Source organism: Heteronotia binoei, chromosome 18 (assembly GCF_032191835.1).
Source record: "Heteronotia binoei isolate CCM8104 ecotype False Entrance Well chromosome 18, APGP_CSIRO_Hbin_v1, whole genome shotgun sequence".
NCBI classification, from domain to species: Eukaryota; Metazoa; Chordata; class Lepidosauria; order Squamata; family Gekkonidae; genus Heteronotia; species Heteronotia binoei.
The window spans coordinates 5,971,271-5,989,064 of NC_083240.1; the positions used below are offsets into that span (position 1 = coordinate 5,971,271).

The window sequence follows — 17,794 nt, forward strand, 5'->3', positions numbered from 1 at the left end:
ATTCTGTGGTGACTGACAGTGGATGCGTGGACGCAAAAGCCCTCTTCAGCTTCCCAGATGGATGCTAATTTTCAAAAGGACTACATTTTGTATTGACTTTGTTTCAACATTGGGAAGGGACGGTGGCTCAGTGGTAGAGCATCTGCTTGGCAAGCAGAAGGTCCCTGGTTCAATTCCTGGCATCTCCAACTCAAAAGGGTCCAGGCAAATAGGCATGAAAAACCGCAGCTTGAGACCCTGGAGAGCCGCTGCCAGTCTGAGTGGACAATACTGACTTTGATGGACCCAGGGTCTGATTCAGTAGAAGGCAGTTTCATATGTTCATATATATGTTCATATGTTTCCAGATTTTTAAGGTAGTACTCTTGTTTTTAATCACTTGGAGAGGTTTTTTTTAAAATGGTAACATGGCTGATGTTTTAATAGAAGAAAAAAGAGATAGTTGAGGATTTCATGTGAACATCCATTAGATTTCTAAAAACGCTGAAGCCCTTGATCCCTCCCCCCTCCCTTTTCTGAAAGAACAGAATTTTTTTTGGGGGGGGGAGGAGGAAATACATGCTTGTTTTTGTATCAAATCTAAACATGTTTTAAATGTTTTAAATGGTTTAATGTTTAAATTTAATGCTCTATGTTTAACGCCTATTTATGTTAGATTCCTGTGTTGTAAGCCGCCCTGAGCCACTTGTTGGGAAGGGCGGGATAGAAGCCATAAAATAAATAAATAAAAATAAATAAATAAATAAACATCTTTTACTGATTGGCCACCATAAAATGCCTCATTTATAACTTAGGTATCATATATAATTGTACTATTTGGCATATTGATGGAATTTTAAAGAGTAAATGATGATCTGATTCCTTCAAGAAGTAATTTCTGTCCTTTTCCCAAAACAGTTCTCCACCTTTACCCCTCATTTAACAGTCGTGGCCTTTGCGGAATTGTAGTCTTGGCTGGATTGGGCTTAGCAGATCCCACTGAAGTGCCTCTCATATAGACATTGTACCTTTCTTGCCTGTTGAGTAAAACACCTTTCACAGATAGGAGATGTTGAGTATGGCACTTTTTGGAGATGAGAATCTGGTTATAAATACTCCTAAACACCCCTAAGAGAGACCCCCGCTTCTTTACAAGAGATCTGCTGATTAAAACGTTTCTATTGTGCAGCACAGACACACAACCCCCCCCCCCCAAACTCATTCCACACTCGCTCACTGTTAAATAACCTCTGTGTAGAACTGCATAAAGAGCCCCGTGGCGCAGAGTGTTAAAGCTGCAGCGCTGCATTTGGAGCCCTCTGCTCATGACCTGAGTTCGATCCCAGCGGAAGCTGGTTCAGGTAACCGGTTTCAGGTTGACTCAGCCTTCCATCCTCCCGAGGTCGGTAAAATGAGTACCCAGTTTACTAGGGGAAAGTGTAGATGACTGGGGAAGGCAATGGCAAACCACCCCGTAAAAAATCTGCCATGAAAATATTGTGAAAGCAACGTTGACCCAGAGTCGAAAACGACTGGTGCTTGCACAGGGGGACTGCCTTTACCTTTACCTTTTAGAACTGCATAAAGAATGAAAGAGCTTGCTTTTAATCCAACCTCTTTGTTTGTTCCCCTGACCTGGATAGCCCAGGCAAGCCTGATCTCATCAGATCTCAGAATCTAAGCAGGGTCAGTCCCGTATTTGTATGGGCGACCTCCAAGGAATACCAGGGCCTTGACGCAGAGGCAGGCAACGGCAAACCACCTCTGAAATATCTCTTGCCTCAAACGAGCAAATCTAGCTTGCCACCTAGTAGTGCATAATGCTATAAAAAGAGCTGGAACTTCTGGATGCCAGGCAGTCTTAGAATCTCCTAGCTATAGTACACATACTGCCGCATGTTAATTAATTAATTAATTTTTGTTTGTAAGGCGAAGGCTAGAGGTGACGAGTGTAGGACGTGGCTGTTGTCAGGCTAACTTCCACATCTTGCTACTTGAGTGGTGCTTCCTTGGTGAAGGAGAGAAAGCTGTGCATAACAGCTTAGGAGAGTTGGGAATGGTGCATGGGAACAGTGGGGAGCACATTCAGACTCCCAGCATCCTCTTCGTGGTCACACGGCTTAGCTGTCAGGTGGGCCGTTGGAACTCCGTGCAGTTTTGCTCACCGTATCTCAAAATGGACATCACTGAGCTAGAAGAAGTGCAAAAGATGGCAACCAACATGATTTAGAGGGTTGGAGCAGCTTTCCCGTGAGGAAAGGTTGAAGAATCCTGGGACATTTCCATTTAGAAGAGAGATAACGGGGGAGAGGTTCATGAAACTATGTGCGGGCTGGAGGGAGTGTTGGGCTGGATGGGCCATTGGCCTGATCCAACAAAGATTCTCTTACAAGTGGACAAAGAGGACTGTTGGTCCCTCTCCCAAAATACTGGAATGCAGTGAAGCTGATGGACGGTAGGTTGAGGATGGACAATTGAAATATTTATTTACATGAGTGATTAAAATGTGGAATTCGCTGCGAGAGGTTGTAGTGATGGCTACAAGTATAGACGACTTTAAAAGGGGATTAGACTCATTCATGGGAAGAAGGTCTATCAGTGGCTGCAAACCCAAGGGGCTGAAAGTCTTAGTGCCATTTTGATGACAGAAAATTAGCCTAGACAAAATTTTCCTGCGGTGGGGGGTGGTAGGCGGGTCTAAACCTACGGATCTCATGCTCTGTGGCCTCTACTTTCTTCAACTCTGTTTACCTGTCTCTCCAACTTGTTGTTACTTCGGGTTCCTTTAGGTCACTAGTTATTTTATCCCGTCACCTTGTCCTTCAGCCATTTTCCCCAGCAGTCATTCACCACCACCACCAGCATTCCACTGCCCCAGCGCCAGGATATAGTCATGATCTTAAAATCTGTTCTTCCATATTGCATCTTAGGCCACACCCCCCTGATGTAGCCAATCCTCCAAGAGTTTACAAAAAAAGAGCCTTGTAAGCTCTTGAGAGGATTGGCTACAGTAGGGGTGTGTGGCCTGATATACCACTTCAAGTACTCTAACTGCTCACTGCAGCCCTCATTGTGTACCTGCCCTCCTTTCATGTTCCAGCCTGTTGTCAACTCTACACACCTTCCCGCTCCATTCCTTACATCCCAGGACATTTTCCTATGTGATCTAGTGCCTCTGTGTGGAGTTCACTTCCCAGCCTGGCCGACAATACCTCCTTCCCTCTCCGAATTGGGCAGCGAAAAGTCTTTAGTTCCCCGAGTGGTTGAATATTCCATGCCATCGCGGCAGTTCAGCCAATGAGCACTGGAGATTTCACTCCATGGCAATGCAGTATCAGTAAGCAGGTTTGAGTGGGTGCGGGAAAGCCAACGCAAAGCAACTTTTAATGAAGACTCAGTTATTTTGTATAGTTCAGGACAAGTATATAGGTTGGATGCAAGGATTCCCTTCCACCGTGGTCAAAGGAAGGACTTTGTAGAAAGGAATGCAGTGGAAGACACACGCTACAAGAAAATGAACGGATTTAATGAATGGATTTAGTTGATATTTAAAATTGTTTCATCTACTTGTGAATGTAAGGATTATAAATTGGAAATGTGTAAGTTTAAGATGGAGTTGCCTTTGCCTGCGACCCTTGGAAGCTGGGGAGAGCCTCTTCCACTAAGTTGAAAATCTAGTTCTGTTGCATTCGTAGTAACCAACGACTGGATTCTAATTCTTGAAAAAAAAAAAGAAATGTCAAAAAAAGGTTTTTCTTGTGTAAATGTTTGAATCTCTTGACTTTTCATTATTTTCCTCCCTTTAATTTGCTCCCTCTTCAGTCTTTCTTGTATTACTGACTCGGGTTTATCTTTTCTCCCTTTAGAGAGTTTTGAGGTGACAGTCACCAAAGAAGGTGATGAAGGGTTCTTTCTATCCCCTTTTTTATGAATATTAACCCACTAACTTTGGTTATGAAATGGGGAATCAGCACTTAAACAGAAGATCCTGTCATGCTTTTTGACCCCATTTTATTCTCCCAGTATTCTCTCCTCCCCTTCAAAAATATATATAAATATATATTGTTTTTTTTTCTCTATTTAAAAATGTTATGTAATCAACCCTTTGGCTAGAAATATCCGTAAATCAGACATCCATTTGAACTGTGCGGTTATTCATATTTAAGCTTCTTAAGACAAGCCTCACCCCCCCCTTTTGCATTTTCTCAGACAACTTGTATTGTAGGGTGAATTTTTTACACTTTGGTAATAAATCATTTTACCCCCCAAAACAGATATAGAAGCCCTGAATGTATATAATACAGGGGTGGAATTCTCGCAGGAGCTCCTTTGCATATTAAGCCACACACCTCTGATGTAGCCAATCCTCCAAGAGCTTACAAAAAAAGAGCCTTGTAAGCTCTTAGAGGACTGGCTACATCAGGGGGTGTGGCCTAATATGCAAAGGAGCTCCTGTGAGAATTCCACCCCGATATAATGTATAGCAGCAATTTGCAACTTAGCCTGAATGTCATCTTGGATATCTGTTTAACATGAAGTTCTCTGGCTTGGCTGCCGCTTTTTAAGGGTTTTAATCGGGGCTTTTTTTTTTTTGTAGCAGGAACTCCTTTGCATATTCGTACAGGGCCCTCTTTGTAGAGGGCCTACTGTAAACTCTTGGAGGATTGGCTACACCAGGGGGTGTGGCCTAATATGCAAATGCATTCCTGCTACAAAAAAAAAAGCCCTGGTTTTAATCTCGGCTGCGAGAAACATACCGTGGACTTGAGTGCCCCTTTGCCTGCACTCATGTGGGAAGTAAGTGTGCAATTTTTGTGGAAGTAAGAAATTTTTGGGAAGTAAGTGTGCAATTGCAACTTTCAGCACCGCTAGCACTAATACTAGTGGTTTCCTGGCTCCAGTTATGAAAATGATCATTGTGAGTGTCAAAAAGACGACAAAAGGGATTTGCAGACAGGAGAGGTGCATGAGCAAACCCTTTCCTAACTGTGGTTAGGAGACTGGAAATGTTCCACCTGTATTGGAGCTGTTCTCTCCTTGGGGTATGTTAGGCTGTAGGCTGACCAGGTGAAATGTCCCAAATCGAGGCCAGGGCAGAGGGGCAGAGAGTAGGTTCTGACGGAACGCAAGTGGCACCAAGCGAGTAGACGGCTGTTGAAATGGATGCCTGAGAAGTTGGTATTTCTACTTTTTCCATTCAGTAGTTCATTTTTATTCCCCTGACTCTGGGTTGCTGTCCCCCTCCCCGTCCCTCCCCGGTTTCGGTTTGGATGGTTTGTTTCTTCAAAGCCAGGTACATTGCACAGGAAGACTTTGTCCTTTTGGATTCCATTGACAGAATTTTTGTGAACTACAGTGCTGAATCTTCTTATATCCCGTTTTTTTTTAAGCTTCCTTTCACCTCTTCTCGACTTCGTAACTGTGCATTTTTAACCTTCCGGCTCTGGTTACCAGCAGCTTGGCATAGAAGATACTCCCGGCGGCCTTGGCTGTTACGCTCTTCTAAGATCTTTACTTCTCTCCCCCCCCCCCCAAGAGTTTGTCTCAAGTACTCCTGTGAAATGCCTGTCTACATATCTCTCTCTCTCTCCTGTATTCCTGCATGATGGATGCAAAGTCAAACCAGTTGCTTGGAAAGCCAGATGTATGCTTTTTTCTTTTTTCTGTTTCATTTTGTTTTTGAAAACTACCAGATCTCACCCATCTTTTTTTTTTTACAAAAAGCACAGTTGTCTTTTGCTTTGTCCACAGACCCTCACAAAACCCCTGGCTGCAAAAAAGAAATGTTAAGTGATCTTTGTGTGTGTTTTCTTTTTTTTTTTTTTTAAAAAGCAAGACACGGCACACAAACATGCCTGTATCCGTTTCTGTTGCCTGGAAGCGCTAACCAGAGTCGCTTTGAATCTCTTAGGTGAGATTTGCGGATTTAAAATTCACGGGCAAAATGTCCCCTTTGAAGCCGTGGTGGTGGATAAGTCCACCGGCGAGGGCACGATCCGATCCAAAGAAAAACTTGACTGCGAGCTGCAGAAGGATTACACATTCACCATCCAAGCGTACGACTGTGGGAAGGGACCAGATGGCGCCAATGCGAAAAAATCCCACAAGTAAGTACTCTCAGGGAGTGGGGGGGGGGGGGGAGAGAAGTCTGAATTAAGAGTTCTGGCGGCAGTGTGGTTTCTCCATTTGGAATGAATGAAAAGCCAGATGCATGACCGTAGAGGAGGGCGTCTAAGGGGTGGTCTTGGTCCCAGCAGGCGTGGGGGACAACAGCAGAGAGACTTTAGGATTCCTCCAGTCCAATTCTTAGTCAGTTTTGCATAAGCACCAAAAACACACACACAAGCACACACACATACACAAAAGCAAATTCAGTTCATCAGGATCTTTTTAAACTATTAAGTTTTTAAAACTGTCCTCTCAGTGATGTGGGATGGGCAACTTTCCGGAAAAGTTCTCAGTGCTCTTTTTCCCCCCCATAGTACGTAAATTTTCTGCCCCACGTAACCGCTCTGCTTGTCAGTTGTCGTGCTGCAAAATCAATCACGTCAGATGGTCTAAATGTGGGTTATGAACCACAAAAAAACCCGCCGTGTTTGTACAGGGTCTGACCTCGCACATGGTGCGTTTGCCTCCTTTTGCTAACGTTATTTAAATTTCGGCATGAAATTTTCCCCTCCTTTGGGAAGGGCATCGCAACGGCAGCGCTGAGTCCCGATCGCATAACCTTCACGGAAGGTTAACAGGAGCCCTCTCAGAGAGGCACAGCAAAGGGCTGTTCATGCATTGCAAGCAGCTGGCTGGGTATCCCGCTGTGACTCAATGCTGCCAAAGAGAATCCAGCCCAAAGCGCATCCATGCGTGGCCCAGGAGGGGAGGAATATTGCCCGATTGCCTAATTTTGGGAAGGGAGATAAAGCAGCAGTTGTCTCTGTTGCAGTCGGCCTTGAACATCAGCTCTGTGGAAAGGTTCCCCTTCTGGAGGTGCCTTTGCAGTTCTCAGACAGACTACCATCATCTGTTTTAAAAGCACGCATAGCCAAAATTTAATGGCTGTAGCCCAATGGAGTTTCAGTCCTCTGCATGGCTGTGCCACGTAGAGGACAAAATCAGTTCAATTGGGATTAATATTGGAGATCTGTTTCCGCATTCAGAAAAATCAGCTTTCTTATTGATCAGACAAAGATTGGTTGATATTTAATTGCCGGTTCTTGAAAGCCTTGCTGAAGGCAGATGTTCACCCTTGAGTTTGGGGGTTTTGTCCCCTGGGTATAGGGCTGACTATCTCACCTGCAACGCAGAGCCTATTCGCTAGCTAGGTTCAGCGTGCTACCCTCTGCGATAGTTCTTGGAAGATTCCATAAAACTCCCTATGCCGACAGACTGTGCTCTTGTGCATGTCCAGAGATAGAAACTTCAGAACATGTGTTCCGAAACTGTACTTTTTACTCTGACCTGAGCTCCATACTCATTGACCCCTGTCTGAGTGAGCAAATAGTGAGAGCCGGTTTGGTGTAGTGGTTAAGTGTGCGGACTCTTATCTGGGAGAACCGGGTTTGATTCCCCACTCCTCCACTTGCACCTGCTAGCATGGCCTTGGGTCAGCCATAGCTCTGGCAGAGGTTGGGGAGGGATGGTGGCTCAGTGGAAGAGCATCTGCTTGGGAAGCAGAAGGTCCCAGGTTTAATCCCTGGCATCTCCACTAAAAAAGGGTCCAGGCAAATAGGCGTGAAAAACCTCAGCTTGAGACCCTGGAGAGCCGCTGCCAGTCTGAGTAGACAATACTGACTTTGATGGACTGAGAGTCTGATTCAGTAGAAAGCAGCTTCATATGTCCTTCAAAGGGCAGCTGCTGTGAGAGCCCTCTCCAGCCCCACCCACCTCACAGGGTGTCTGTTGTGGGGGAGGAAGGGAAAGGAGATTGTGAGCCGCTCTGAGACTCTTCGGAGTGGAAGGCGGGATATAAATCCAATATCTTCATCTACCTCACAGGGTGTCTGTTATTGGGGGGAGGAAGGTAAAGGAGATTATGAGCCCCTCTGAGACTCTTTGGAGTGGAGGGCGGGATATAAATCCAATATCTTCATCTACCTCACAGGGTGTCTGTTGTGGGGGAGGAAGGGAAAGGAGATTGTGAGCCCCTCTGAGACTCTTCGGAGTGGAGGGAGGGATATAAATCCAATATCTTCATCTACCTCACAGGGTGTCTGTTGGGGGGGGGGAAAGGTAAAGGAGATTGTGAGCCCCTCTGAGACTCCTCGGAGTGGAGGGCGGGATATAAATCCCATATCTTCATCTACCTCACAGGGTGTCTGTTGGGGGGGGAAAGGTAAAGGAGATTGTGAGCCCCTCTGAGACTCCTCGGAGTGGAGGGCGGGATATAAATCCAATATCTTCATCTACCTCACAGGGTGTCTGTTGTGGGGGAGGAAGGTAAAGGAGATTGTGAGCTGCTCTGAGACTCTTCGGAGTGGAGGGTGGGATATAAATCCAATATCTTCATCTACCTCACAGGGTAACTGTTGTGGGGGAGGAAGGTAAAGGAGATTGTGAGCCGCTCTGAGACTCTTCGGAGTGGAGGGCGGGATATAAATCCAATATCATCTTCTTCTTAGCGAAGCCCGACAAATATAAAATTGTCTTCCTGTTGTCAACTCGGAACCAATGGGTAATTGAAACTGTTGCGAAATTTTTATAACTAGCATCTAGAACAGGGCTGTCGAACTCATTTGTTCTGAGGGCCGGATTTGACATAAACGAGACCTTGTCGGGCCGAGCCATGGGTATCATAAAATGTAATGCCAGGTAGCAGACATGTAAACTTTAAAAAGGGCACAGACACACAATTAAATAATTTTTTTTAACTCAAAATAAAACGTGCTTAAGATATTAGCATGCTAACCGTATTTTGTTTTACAGTCTCTGATAAATTTCACCTCTTGCTATGAATTACTGCATCAAAAACTTCAGGCAATGTCTGTGCTGTACCAGTATTAAATATGTGCTGTTCAGGTGTGCACATCTGTAAATTACAAAGCTACGTTTGATTCATTGGCATTCATTACAGACATCTCAGGGTCAGTGCTTTGAGCCCAAGTCGCAGAGGAACATGAAGCAGCTGGGCATTGTAAGCTTTTGTACACAAGTTGCTTCATGTGCTGGTCAAGAACATGTGAAGGCACCATGGCACAAACTGAGGGCTATGTGCATGTCTACAAAACTGTAATCTTCCCCAGAAAAATGACTGCAACTAAAAAAAAAATTACAACTTCCCCCCAAAAACAACTACAAGAACAGAGAGACAGCCATGTACTGTGGTCACTGTCAGCCTACTATCTGAGAAGTCTACATTCAAGACCCCCAATCAAAGGGAAATGTGAAAGAAAAATTAAGGAAAATTTGCTAGGTAAACCTGGGGTGGAACACACTCTCAGCCTAATGCTGATATTTCTCTTCTAAATAGTTCACATGCTTTCCTATTGAGAAAGACTGGAGGGCATGAGTACAGTGAAAAAGAGGAGGGGAAGCCAGTTACACCCATAACAAGCCCAACAAATCTCTCTCTCTCTCTCTCTCTCTCTCTCTGTAGCAAGGCAAAAAGCTCATACCTTCACTAAAACATTGCTAGTCTAAAAAGCACTCTTTGTAGCTTTCCTGATGGTGGGGACTGCAAAGGAAGCTCTGGCTCTTTCTTTCCTTCCCCAGGGCATGAGGAGGGGGAGGAGCCTTAGCCATTCATTAGAAGGAAGAGAGGTTTGTCTCAGTAGCTCTGCAGGGTGATTAATTGAGCCTGGCAAACTTAATCACCCAGCAGAGCTATAGAGCCAAGCTCCCTCATTGGCTGATGCTGCTCCTCCCTCCTCTTCCCTTTGGGAAAAGGGTGGGGGGAGAGGGCTGCTTTGTTGCTCTGGCTTATCCAGAAAGAAACACAAAATGGCCACCGAAAAAAGCAGGCAAGGGAAAATTAAGCAGACAACAGCCAGTTGCTGGAGGGCCTGATTGGAGCCCTGTGCGGGCCTGATCTGGCCCACGGGCCGCATGTTTGATGGCCCTGATCTAGAAGGCACTTAATTTGAGGAACGGTGGCTCAGTGGCAGAGCATCTGCTTGGTAAGCATAAGGTCCCAGGTACAATCCCCGGCATCTCCAACTGAAAAGGGTCCAGGCAAATAGGAGGTGGTGGCGGCCACAAGTATAGCCACCTTCAAGAGGGGTTTAGATAAAAATATGGAGCACAGGTCCATCAGTGGCTATTAGCCACAGTGTATGGAGCACAGGTCCACCAGTGGCTATTAGCCACAGTGTATGTGTGTATATAACATTTTTTGCCACTGTGTGACACAGAGTGTTGGACTTGATGGGCCGTTGGCCTGATCCAACATGGCTTCTCTTATGTTCTTATGTTCTTAAATAGGTGTGAAAAACCTCAGCTTGAGACCCTGGAGAGCCGCTGCCAGTCTGAGTAGACAATAGTGGCTTTGATGGACCGAGAGTCTGATTCAATATAAGGCAGCTTCATATGTTCATATGTATTTGCAAGTTGCCATTTGATGGATGGATCGGTCCCTGGTCACGTTCGATATTATGCCGATAAAGGTTATTGTATGGTATTTCTTGGATAGGATATTGGGAGTGCCATGAAAGAAAATTCAGGACATACCAAAAGGAAACGCCTCGTTACACAGAGGGTGATTAAAAGATGGACGCCTTAGACAGAGGAGCTAGCGATGGCCACAGGATTAAAAGCTTTAAAAGGCAGATTAATGGAGGATATTTGTGACTGTGGGGAAACTCCATGTACAGAAGCACTCGACCTCTGAATGCCAGAGCCGTGAGGCGACGTCGGCGGGGGGAAGGCCTTGGCCTCCATGCCTTGTTGTCCCTCCAGAGGAACTGGCTGGCCACTGTGTGAGACAGGATGCTGGACTAGATGGACCACTGGGCTGATCCAGCAGGGCTCTTCTGATGTTCTTGTGAAGGCCTCGGCCTCTATGCCCCCTGTCGTTGGCCTTCCAGAGGAACTGGCTGGCCACTGTGTGAGACAGGAAGCTGGGCTTGATGGGCCCTCACTGCTCTAATCCAGCAGGGCTCTTCTTCTCTTAGGTCTGTCAGGGGCTACTAGCCATGGTGGCTGAGGGGAACCTCCAAATTCAGAGGCACCAAGTCTCTGTATCCCAGAGCCAGGAAGCAACATTAGGGGAAGGCCCTCCAGAGGAACTGCTTCGCCACTGAGTGAGACAGGAAGCTGGACTAGATAGACCTCCAGTCTCTTCCAGCGGGGCTCTTCTTCCTCATGTACTTATGAAGCCCTCCGCCTCTCTGCCCTGTTGTTGGCTCTCCAGAGGAACTGCTTCGCCATTGTGTGAGACAGGAGGCTGGACTAGATGGACCCTCCCTGGTCTGATCCAGCAAGGCTCTTCTGATGATCTTCTCAGGGGAAGGCCTCGGCCTCTCTGCCCTGTTGTTGGCCCTCCAGAGGAACTGCTTCACCACTGTGTGAGACAGGAAGCTGGACTAGATAGACCTCCAGTCTCTTCCAGCGGGGCTCTTCTTCCTCATGTACTTATGAAGCCCTCCGCCTCTCTGCCCTGTTGTTGGCTCTCCAGAGGAACTGCTTCGCCATTGTGTGAGACAGGAGGCTGGACTAGATGGACCCTCCCTGGTCTGATCCAGCAGGCCTCTTCTGATGATCTTCTCAGGGGAAGGCCTCGGCCTCTGTGCCCTGTTGTTGGCCCTCCAGAGGAACTGCTTCGCCACTGTGTGAGACAGGAAGCTGGACTAGATAGACCTCCGGTCTCTTCCAGCAGGGCTTTTCTTCTGTTGTTAAAAATGAATCAGTTCAAGCCGCAGGCTCAGTCCTTAACGGCCATAAACTGCTCCGTCTAATGCACCCGAAGAATCAAACTAATTGCTACAGTCTTAATAGCTTTAGTGCCTCAGCCACAATGCATTGGAGGTGAGGGTTCAGACCATGTCATCGTTTGTAACCAGTTCAGAAGCACTAAGTGGATTTGGTAATCGATGCAGCAGTTAGGCAGGTAGTGTGTGTGTGTGGGGGGGAACAAAGAGAGATGCTGCTGAAAGCAGTGGGGGGAGGCAACGCCCAAGGGAGACCTCTGCGAGAAGCGCTGGGCAGGGCTAGGCTGCTGCCTTCCAGGCTGGGGAGCACCGCATTGGGGAGGACTGCTGCCCGAACCCAGGGTAAGCGCCAGCAGTGATGGGGACCACAGAGGTAAACAGAACTGGAGAAAAACAACACAAAGACTCAATGCACAGCAGCCAAGAAGGTCAGAGCGCCTGCTCCGGCTGCAACGCCACTGAGGATGTTCTCCGCAGCTGAGAACGAAACGTCTGGAAGGAAAACTTTCTCCAGTAGAACACGGCACTTGAGCCCGAAAGACTCGACAAACCCTAATGATGTTACCAGCCGTGAAAACCTGAAATCTTTGTTAAAAACAACACACTCGCTCCGTGTAGAAAATACTCAGCATAATCCGCGATAAGTGATTTTTTTTTTATAAACTCATAAAAAGTTCAGCGATACAGATAATAAACCATCCTATTGCTGAGCAGTCAGGTTAAAACGGATAAAAGGAAGTACTTCTTCACCCAAAGGGTGATTAACATGTGGAATTCACTGCCACAGGAGGTGGTGGCAGCCACAAGCATAGCCACCTTCAAGAGGGGTTTAGATAAAAATATGGAGCAGAGGTCCATCAGTGGCTATTAGCCACAGTGTGTGTGTATATATAAATTTTTTTGCCACTGTGTGACACAGAGTGTTGGACTGGATGGGCCACTGGCCTGATCCAACATGGCTTCTCTTATGTTCTTATGTGACACACAGAGTGCTGGACTGGATGGGCCATTGGCCTGATTCAACATGGCTTTTCTTATGTTCTTATGTGACACAGAGTGTTGGACTGGATGGGCCATTGGCCTGATCCAACATGGCTTCTCTTATGTTCTTATGTGACACAGAGTGTTGGACTGGATGGGCCATTGGCCTGATCCAACATGGCTTCTCTGATGTTCTTATGTGACACAGAGTGTTGGACTGGGTGGGCCATTGGCCTGATCCAGCATGGCTTCTCTTATGTTCTTATGTTCTATGCACGATACAACTACTGTCCAAAGAACCATGCCATTTTTAACTGTAATCCAACAAATGATAAAAAGAACCGGTCCAATTTTGTTTCAAAAGTATCCTCCTTCAAGGGACCGTCTTTTTGCACTCATAGGTTCAGAAGAGTTGAAGTGCCATAATCCATCTCCTGGCGTTCCAAATTTTTCCATTCTTTCTGGAACGCCACTGCCAATCCTTCAGCAGCGTCGTGCATAGGACGGTTCATTATCTGTATCACTGAATTGTTTGCGAGTTTACAAAAAATCACTTACCGTGGATTATACTGAGACTTTTCTACACGGAGCGAGTGTGTTGTTTTCCTCCTGAACCCAGGGCAAAGGCAGCTCAGTTTGATTCCAGGAGCACCGTAGAGCCCAACGTGGTTTTGGGGGTCTTGAGAGTCAAGTTCCCATCATCAGGAAAAAGATGGCAACAGTCATATGACTCTGTTTATGACCAGTGTTTCCTTTAAGCGGAGGTAGTGTGAGCTAGCTCACAGGGGTTTTTTAGCCTCCGGGAAAATGCCCCTGTGCATTTTTTTTAAATTTATGCAGTAGCTCACAACTTTAATGCCAGTAACTCACAAAGTAGAATTTTTGCTCACAAGATTCCACAGCGTACAGCAGGGGCGGCTAAACTTGCTTAACGTAAGAGCCATACAGAATAAACGTCAGATGTTTGAGAGCCTCATGATATGAACGTCAGATGTTTGAGAACCGAAGGAAGGAAGGAACTTTAAATGCATTCTCTAAACCGCCGGCTGGCTTGGCTTGGAGAAGTGATTTAAAGAGAGAAACAGCTTCTCCATGCGGGGAGCGGGGTGGGGGGGAGGTTGAGAGCTACACAGTATGTGTGAAAGAGCCACATGTAGCTCTCGAGCTGCAGTTTGGCCACCCCTGGCTTAGAGGGAGTATTGTTTATGACTAAATGTTTGGGTTTTTTACAAAGAGTTGGGGGGGCGTGGAGCAGCAGAAACGGAGAAATAACTCCTGCACTGTTTCAGCACAGAAAATGGCGGTGGGGGGGAGGCAGGTCCCCTTTCTCTCCCCGCCCCCCCCCCCCCCCCCCCCCGCACTGCAGCCGGGATCAGTTCCCAAACAGCCTCTGCTTTATTGTTTAATAGACCTCCTGCACAGCTGCCATGAGCAAGGCCCAGAGACCAGAGCTGGGTCTTGGCATTCTTGGGCCAACTATTTTTTTTTAAAGAAAAGCGAATGTCTGGTTTGGTTCCCTAAAAAAGCTGCTTCAGGGGAAGCCCGCATACTGCTTTGTGTGGAGGAGCGTTGGGGGTTAACTTGTGAATTGTGCAACCAGAGCTCCAGGATCGGAGGTGCCAAACAAGATGGCCAGAGCTACTCTCAGGTTGCCCTGTTAAATCCTTCTCCTCCGTTTTCTTGTCTCTCGGGGTGCTGCTCGGCTCCCAGGTTCCGAAAGGGCATCAGGTTCCTTCTGCGGTTCGGAGGAAGCAGCGGGGAAAATGTCCCAGGCAATATTCCCTCTGAGCTGTGGAGTTTTGTGAGCAAAAATTCTGTTTGGTGAGCTGCATGCATTAAAGTTGTGAGCTCCTGCATCAATTAGCTTGCCCGGGGGCCATTTTCCCTGAGCTAAGACAAAAACATGTATGAGCCAGAGGCTAAAAAAACTGAGCTAGCTCACACTTGACTCAGCTTAGAGGGAACACTGGTCCCAGGCTGTGTAATCTCAACGTGGAGATTTGTTGTCGTTCTTCTACAGTGGGCGTAAGACTGGGACTCGTGGGTGCAAGAGAAGGGAAATGGGCCCCTTGCTTGTCCAAAGGTTAGGCTACTTTTTCCCTCTCCCCACCAAATACATAGCACGGTGGCTTGTGAAATCAGGCCTTTTCCACATGCCCAGGAAGCTGATCTAGGAGCCAAATTTCCCATTACTCCAGGAATCATAGAATCAGAGTTGGAAGGGACCTCCAGGATCGTCTAATCCAAACCCCTGCACAATGCAGGAAACTCACAAATACCGCCCCCTAAATTCAGAGGATCTTCATTGCTGTCAGATGGCCATCTAGCCTCTGTTTAAGAACCTCCACGGAAGGAGAGCCCACCACCTCCCGAGGAAGCCTGTCCCACTGAGGAACCTCTCTAACGGTCAAGAAGTGTTGATCCGGGAACTCTTCTGATTTAATTTCAACCCATTGGTTCTGGTCCTACCTTCCGGGGCCACAGAAAACAATTCCACACCATCCTTTATATGACAGCCCTTCAAGTACTTGAAGATGGTGATCATATCACCTCAACCACCTCCTCTACAGGCTAAACGTGCCCAGCTCCTTCAACCTTTCTTCCTAGGACTTGGTTTTCAGACGCCTCACCATCTTCGTTGCCCTCCTCTGGACCCCTTCCAGCTTGTCTATATCCTTCTTAAAATGTGGTGCCCAAAACAGAACACAATACTCCAATAGTTTGTCTTCCTTTTACCCACCAATACTGGTCTCCCTCCGTGACTCTTCTGGGCTGCTTTTAAGTCCCAGTAGAGAAATGGCCATGAGTCTTGGTTTTTATTCCCTCTGCTTGGGCTGAAAGCAGCCCTGAAGGAGGGATTTTGAGTTGGGGGAATCGCTTTGTTGTTGTTCAGTTGCACAGTTGAGTCCGACTCTTTGCGACCCCATGGACAAAGTCACGCCAGGCCCTCCTGTCTTCCACCATCCTCTGAAGTCTGCTCAAATTCGTGTTTGTTACATCAGTAATGCTGTCCAGCCATCTCCTCTTTTGCCTTCTGTCTTTCCCAGCGTCAGGGTCTTCTCCAGGGAGTGCTCCCTTCTCATTGGGTGGCCAAAGTATTTGAGCTTCAGCTTCAGCATCGGACCTTCCAGGGAACAGTCTGGCTTGATTTCCCTTAAGACTGACTGATTTCATCTTGCAATCCAAGGGACTCTCAAGAGTCTTCTCCAGCACCACATTGCTGGAATTGCTGCATGTGTAGAAATAAACAGAATCCATCTGTTCCCTTCTTTCTCTCCCCCAACCCCCTTTCCCAGAAGCTGCACTTTGGGAGTTGCATTTCATAGACTCCCGGTGTGGGATGGCCCGCAGTACTGTGATGGGAAACAGAACATGTGCATTTAATGGAAATGTGTTTAAGGGATGTGAACTATGTAGCTGTGGAATTCTGACTCAGCAAAATCAAAGCTCTCTTCCCAAAAGCGAAACTGGTGAGCGGATTAAATCGATGTTCCAGAAGGGCAAATGAGTTTTCTTTCCGGATGGCGTCTGCATTTCCGATACTTGACCGGACATTGATTTCATGCTGGTTTTGTGCTTTCTAATCTAAAAAGGGCACTTTTTTCCCCACTAATAACCTTCAAGTACAAGTAGAAAGGATTGGCAGACCCAGATTTCCTTGTAGACTTTTCTGGCAAAACGTGGAACACCGTAGGTGTTTGGCAAACTGTCACTTCTTTTTCCCTTCCCATCCACTGACCGTTATTGCTTTCCTTTGTGTGTGTGTGTGTGAGATGTGTCTTGCTTCAGATCTTGGGTAGTAATCAAGTCTGCCTTAACTCTGAATTACACCTCAAAAAAGTGGCAACACAGTATATAACAGCAGAAAGCAACAACTGTGTACAAAACACACAATAAAAATATATATGAAGTCTCTCTTGTTTGTCTCTGTTTTCCAACAATACCAAATGCACAGTATACAAAAATATCTCACAAAAGGAAAGGATCCACAAAACTTCATATGTCCAGAGAATACTCACTCCTTCACGCTTCTTATTCCATCTTGTGCGGTATCCAAATTCTATTCAAATCCAGGCTCCAAAGGTGATGTTCTCTTTAAAGGTTAACACGCTTGGGGCTCTTTAGCTTGGAGAAACGTCGACTGCGGGGTGACATGAGAGAGGTTTACAAGATTATGCATGGGATGGAGAAAGTAGAGAAAGAAGTCCTTTTCTCCCTTTCTCACAATACAAGAACTCGTGGGCATTCGATGAAATTGCTGAGCAGTCAGGTTAAAATGGATAAAAGGAAGTACTTCTTCACCCAAAGGGTGATTAACATGTGGAATTCACTGCCACAGGAAGTGGTGGCGGCTACAAGCATAGCCAGCTTCAAGAGGGGATTGGATAAAAATATGGAGCAGAGGTCCATCAGTGGCTATTAGCCACAGTGTGTGTGTATGTCTCTGTGTGTGTGTGTGTGTGTGTATATATATATAATTTTTTTTTGCCACTGTGTGACACGGAGTGTTGGACTGGGTGGGCCATTGGCCTGATCCAAAATGGCTTCTCTTATGTTCTTATGTGACACGGAGTGTTGGACTGGATGGGCCATTGGCCTGATCCAACATGGCTTCTCTCATGTTCTTATGTGACACAGAGTGCTGGACTGGATGGGCCATTGGCCTGATCCAACATGGCTTCTCTTATGTTCTTATGTGACACAGAGTGTTGGACTGGATGGGCCATTGGCCTGATCCAACATGGCTTCTCTCATGTTCTTATGTGACACAGAGTGTTGGACTGGATGGGCCATTGGCCTGATCCAACATGGCTTCTCTCATGTTCTTATGTGACACAGAGTGTTGGACTGGATGGGCCATTGGCCTGATCCAACATGGCTTCTCTCATGTTCTTATGTGACACAGAGTGTTGGACTGGATGGGCCATTGGCCTGATCCAACATGGCTTCTCTCATGTTCTTATGTGACACAGAGT

General features: G+C 46.6%; 1 protein-coding gene across 4 annotated transcripts in view; it reads left to right on the plus strand.

Annotated features, from left to right (window-relative positions):
* The window catches only part of CLSTN1 (calsyntenin 1), a 103,003-nt gene that overhangs the window by 41,806 nt on the left and 43,403 nt on the right, over positions 1-17,794 (plus strand). For 2 of the 4 annotated variants that reach the window (XM_060258877.1, XM_060258879.1), the window contains exons 3-4: positions 3,846-3,875; positions 5,891-6,086. In XM_060258877.1, the coding sequence (XP_060114860.1) occupies positions 3,846-3,875; positions 5,891-6,086 (226 nt within the window). The remainder of the gene's footprint in view (positions 1-3,845; positions 3,876-5,890; positions 6,087-17,794) is intronic. The other 2 variants (XM_060258878.1, XM_060258880.1) reach the window with 1 other exon arrangement.